Genomic DNA, 6,000 nt, shown 5'->3' on the forward strand with positions numbered 1-6,000 from the left:
AGTCATTTAGATCCACTGGCGAGGGAGGGAGATGATGACCTATTCGTTCTTTTCCCACCTCTAATTTCTGTGACTCCGGTAGCAGCATACAGAGCTCTTTAAATCCAGACCTGAAGTCCCCAGTGAGAGCAAGGAGAGATCCGGATTATAACAAAGAATCCCCACATCCTAAATTCAGGCATCTCCAGCCCTAGAGTCAGCATGACATGTTCTAGGGTAGCAAACCTCTAAATGCCTGTAGCACTTTAAAAAACAAACAAATAAACAAACCGATGCCTGGTGTCAATTCATTGCACACACAGGCACAAATAGAAATTTTTTTGGTGATCCATTTATCCAGCGAGTAGCTTTCACACTGGATGCAGGAAAAAGGTGTTGATCCAGATCACCGTCTGGTGCAAAACAGAGCAGTGCCATTGCTGTCAAAAGAGCTATAGACCCCCTGAGAACCTGGCTGCTGTTTTAAAGCTACAAAGAAAGAAATCAACCTCTTTGCCCCAAAAGCCATCTCAGGTTAAATCAGCTCATTGAATTGACTTGTGATTTAGAAACTGAGAAAATAAAACCAAATCACTGTTAGTGTCAGGAGGTGAAATCCAGGCTTCAGTGGGGCTAAGCTTTCACCTGTGGTTTTTCCCCCCACCCATTGTCCAATCTGATTGCTGCACAGATGACATGTCTGCTCCTGACGCCAATGGACAGAGAGATGCAGGGTCTTGTGATCACCTTTGGTCTCATGCTGGTGTAAAATCAGGAGTAACTCTCCTGGAATCATTCTTACCTTGGTTTAAAATCAGGTGTGCTGATTCCATTGGGGTTGCTCCTGAGTAACACCGGTATGAGCGAGATCAGAATCAGGAAAAAGAACAGGCGTACTTGTGGCACCTTAGAGACTCCTGTTCTTTTTGCAGATACAGATTCACACGAGCTACTCTGAAACCTGTCAGAATCAGGATCTCCCAGCTAAAATTTCCATTGACTGCAATGAACTCTGCATCATTATGCTTAATTATTTCTAGTACAGTAGGACCTAAGGACCCACAAAAGCGACTTGGGACTCACTGTACTAGACACTGTACAAACAACACGACGACAGTCCCTGGCCCAGCCAGCTCAGGAAGAAGCATATTTGATGATATGCAACAGGTGAGTAAACAAACAAAGGGCAGCGGGGGTGTGGGAGGGTAGGAATGGAAGACAAGAGAACAGTAAAAGCAAGCGCGGCTGTAAAAGTTAGCAGCCACAGTGGTTTCGGGTTTCAGAGTGGTAGCCGTGTTAGTCTGGATCAGCAAAAAGAACGAGGAGCCCTTGTGGCATCTTAGAGGTTAACAAATTTATTTGGGCATAAGCTTTCATGGGCTAAAACCCACTTCATTGGCTGCATGGAGTGGAAAATACAGTAGGAAGATGTATATACACAGAGAACATGAAAAAACAAGGGTTGCCCTACCAACTCTAATGAGACTAGTCAATTAAGGTGGGCTGTTATCAGCAGGAGAAAAAAACTTCTGTAGTGATAATCAGGATGGCCCATTTCCAACAGTTGGCAAGAAGGTGTGAGTAACAGTAGGGAAAAATTAGCCTGGGGAAATAGTTTTTACTTTGTGTAATGATCCTTCCACTCCCAGTCTTTATTCAAGCCTAATTTAATGGTGTCCAGTTTGCAAATTAATTCCAGTTCTGCAGTTTCTCATTAGAGTCTGTTTTTGAAGTTTTTTTGTTGAAAAAATTGCCACTTTTAGGTCTGTAATTGAGTGACCAGGGAGACTGAAGTGTTCTCCTACTGGTTTTTGAATGTTATAATTCTCGACGTCTGATTTGTGTCCATTTATTCTTTTGCGTAGAGACTGTAGACACAGTAGACAGTTATCACAAATGGATCAGGCCCTTTAGCCAATTCTACCTATCTGCTATCCCTCTCCACAAGGTCTGAGCACCTTCCATGTAAAAGAAATAGCAATGTCTACATCCTTAGTGGACTTCATGGAATCTCTGGCACTTCTCCCTCTTTGGGGTGAAAACTCAGGGCAAAGCTGTGTCAATACAAGTGAAGAGAAAACAAGGGTTATTAAAACAAACCAGCCTAGAGCAAGAGTTTTTCGAGAGGAGAAAAGAGAGAAAAGAGAGAGGTCACTGCTATGCAAAATTCAACCGGGCAGAATTCAGTCCAAAAGGTGAATTCCTCAGACTAGTTATGAATAAATTCAAACAGAAGGTGTAAATGCAAACTTGTGCAACTTTAATACTAGTAATCATTTCCAGCAATGACTATACTAAATAATAATAATTAGGACCAGCTTCTGATCCCACTTACACCAGTGTAAATCCCAAGTAACTGATCACACTGATGTAACTGAGATCAGAAGCTGGCTGTAACTTTAGTAACTTAGCTCTGTCTCCAGACGGATAACACTGCCACTCCTACCTCTGCCCCCATCTCTACGACTGTTCAAGCTCTGAGACTGCATTGGGGCACTTTGCCTCCTGGCTGCCTCCGAAAGAGAACCCCAGTGAGCGTAGGAAAGCCATTGCTGGCTTGCTTATGGTGTCCACTGTTGCACCTTGCCATCAGCATGCGCAGGATTGGTGATGAAATAGCAAGGAAGAAAAAGGCTAATGTCAGAAACAGCCCCGCCAGATGGTGTCACCACGTTGGAAATGGATGCACAATATAAAACCCCATTGCCACTTGGAAACTGGTCCTAGAAAGGAGCCAGATTCTGCCTTCAGACAGGCAGGCACTACTCTTATTGCAACCCGTGAAGGTAACCCACAGCCATCTGCAGAGGAAACACAGTCCGGATTTGTGTGTGCTCTGTTAACTTTCCAGCCTTTCTGGTCTTTGTCATACCAATAAAGCAAACAAAACTGAATCAGAGACAGAAGATTCAGTGAAAACGTCTGGGCCAAATTCTGCTGTAACATATAATCCTGATCCAATTATCAAGTGAGTGACAGTGAAGCCCTAGAAAAGACCTGTATAGTGGGGGTAAGTTTACTTTGTCTTTAGCTTAACCCACTGTGAGCCTGAACCTGTACCATTGAAATCTGTCGGATGTTTGCCATGGGCTTCATTGCAAAATCACTCCCTTTGCAAGCAGGTGCTGCAGCTGGAACCACCTGAAATTCAGCTGCTGTCGCGGCAGGGAGCTGTGCAAACATCTTCACTTTCAGTTCCCACCCCGCCCCATTCAGCTGCACTGTGAGGTGCAGCACAAAACTCCTCCAAGCACAAGTCGATTGAAACCAAGAGCTAGTTGTGACCCTAAAAGACAGACTGGCCCAGACTGATCCACGAACCTCGGTGAATCTTCCATTGGGGCGGCAGCTTAGAGTTTGCAATGAAACGGGTTGAGTTTTGTACGGTTTCTGATTGCACTGTGCACATTCCTACCCACAGCTCGTGCTCAGTGTGTCTGAGATCCCACACTGGCTCATGAGCTGCCCCATGGAAGATGACTCCATTCATAACACCTGAATGATCTCGTTTCTGTGAGACTGTCAGGTTCTTAAAGATATTGGTCATGCAGACACTGGTGGGAGTCTGAAACATGGCTTGGATTTGCCTGGCGGCTGAGTGTCAATCCTCTAGACGGCAGGGGAAGTAGGCTTGGTTTTTAGCCTGCTGTTCTCTTACTCCCTACATGAGCAGGGCTGGGAGGTCTACCGCAGAAGGAAGTTTGCCTCCGGAGGGGATACATTCTTCGTGTGCCACAGCAGCAGCTTGTCCAGCTGACATTCGGGATCTGCCCCCATGAACTCGAAGGGAAGTTCTATTTAGTCCTTCTGTGGGAGAGGAGGGTGACTGGCATGTGGGGGCTTCCAAAGGGGGAGGGGAGTTCAAGCCAAAAATCGGGGAGAAGGGAGAAAATAAGAGGCTCCTCAGGGCAGCTGAGGAATCATTCTGGGGAGGGAAAAAGGAAGGAGTTGAACATGTCTTGTCATGTAAAGAGTCCCAGAGATCACATGTGATAGGCCCTTTTATCACATCCCCAGCACAGATTTCTCTCTCTCCTCCTCCCTCTCTACCTTACAGTTTTCTGTTACTCCCATCACCATATTTTCTAAAGCCCACCTTGTTCAGCTGAAGTCCCAGTCACTCCCTTGGCACAAGCTTAAGGTCAGGGTGCTGGGTGGGCACACAAGGATGGGAAAACACGAGAAGCTTCCCCTCCTGTGCCCCTAATACAGTAACTAGGCACAGTCACAGTCCCTGCACACCCCCATGCCATGGCCCTCCCTTGACTCTGCACTGGCCAGCAGAACTGTCCATATGCACAACAGGAAGCACGCTGCGCTCTCATAGTAGGTGGTGTCGGGAAACTGCTCCCGTTGCACTCTGGGGAGCTTGAGGAACCACGGGACCTCCCTGAAACACAGTGCCTCCTCGTGGTCCTCCAGGGGTGCTGCATCTCCACGCCACCCCTTCTCCAGGACCGTGCCTATCTGGCACAACTGAGCCTTTACTGCCTATAATTTTACACCATGTCAGAAGTGGTCCAAGTCAATAATCTTCCATGGCAGGAAACTCTAAAAGCCAGCCAGCGCCGATCTCTCACCAGCATTCTCTTCTGCGCCAGCCTGCCTGGATGTGCAGAACAATTGACTCAAATAGGAACCATTCCATGGCTCACTCCTGGGAAAGGGAACCTGAAGCTCTCTAACCGCTGAAGGCAGGCCCCCGATTTCAGTGGAGGATTAATTTGGCCCAGGGCACCCGCTGAAGGACCCCTTGTTTTTGTAGTCAGAGATTGCACTAGTGCTGCTGTCCCTGGAACAAATCCTCTCCCCAGCGCAAAGCCCAAAACAGTGGAGTTTACACAGGTGAGCTGCTCCAAGTCTGACTGTCCGGAATCCTTCCCCCATGCCAAGTGCTTCATGGGAAGGGCCACATCTGTCCAGGCGTATCTCAACCTCATCCCCACAAAACCCCTTCTACATGGAGGCTGATTGAGATCTACAGCCAACAGGGGGTGCTGACCATCTCCCAGGCAGCAGAACTGGCTTCGCTGTGTTCTGTGCCTTCTCTCGGGCCAGAGGATTTGCCTGATAGGGCATAAAGGGGACCGAGGGGTTAATACTCATTAGGAATAAATAGCAAGCACCATGTATCACACAGACTCACCTTCTTCCCATCAACAGTGTAGAGCTTCTTCACCGTGAACTGCAAGAGCTCGGAAATCTCATCCAGGAGAGTTTTGAAACTCCGGGCATTCCTGTGATTCAGGATAATCGAGCGCCGGACACCAATGTCCCCGTTCTTAACCAGAGTGATTTTCTTGAGTATTTTGGGGCCTTGCTGGGAGAAAGGCCTGGAATGGTCTTCACGCCTGCCCTCCTGGCCTCCTTTCCTCAGGGCACTCACCGGGCGGCCATTCCACTGAGGGCCTACCCTCCGGCCCGTGCCGATGCTAAAGGGCTTGACGTATTTCTTGTCAGAGCAGAGGTAGCACCCTCCGTCCTCCAGCTGGTCCAGCGCACTGATGCAGTGAATCCCCCGTGGAGTGGTGACGGTCCTCACCCCGAACGGCAGAGGGACCCTATGGGAGAGGTCATCCATGAGGGCATTGAAGCTCTTGAAGCTGCGTGGGTTAATGGCCATCTTGACTCCCCCAAACTGAGGGTCTCCGCTCTTGAAGAACGTTATTTTCTTGGTCAGAGGAACCTGCGTGATGAAATTTGTCCGCGCCACGGCAGGCAGGGGCTGCTCATAGTTGTAGGGGCTGGAGGTGATCAGGTAATCTGAAGGTGCCTGAGTCATTCCCCACGCTTAAAGGTACCTGCAACAAAAGCACAAACACAGCACAGTTTGGACTGTGTCACACAGAACTGACAGCTGACAAGTCACAGGCCCAAATTTTGCTCTCTGGTGCACATGGGCAACCATACTTACTGGGAGAACAGATTTGGCCCCTGGTATCATACCATTGCAAATGAACTGGCTCGAATAAATACGAGGGTTGGCAGCTGCAAATGTAACTACAAGCCTTTAATAACTGG

The 6,000-nt window shown here is 48.1% G+C and overlaps 1 protein-coding gene across 1 annotated transcript in view; it reads right to left on the bottom strand.

Annotated features, from left to right (window-relative positions):
• Window positions 1-5,761, bottom strand: part of RP1L1 (RP1 like 1) — a 28,518-nt gene extending 22,757 nt beyond the window's left edge. The window contains exon 1 of the mRNA XM_045009197.1: window positions 5,126-5,761. Within this exon, the coding sequence (XP_044865132.1) occupies window positions 5,126-5,761 (636 nt within the window). The remainder of the gene's footprint in view (window positions 1-5,125) is intronic.
• Window positions 5,762-6,000: the final 239 nt, after the last annotated feature.

The sequence above is a fragment of the Mauremys mutica genome, chromosome 3, assembly GCF_020497125.1.
Source record: "Mauremys mutica isolate MM-2020 ecotype Southern chromosome 3, ASM2049712v1, whole genome shotgun sequence".
In the NCBI taxonomy this organism is placed as follows: domain Eukaryota; kingdom Metazoa; phylum Chordata; order Testudines; family Geoemydidae; genus Mauremys; species Mauremys mutica.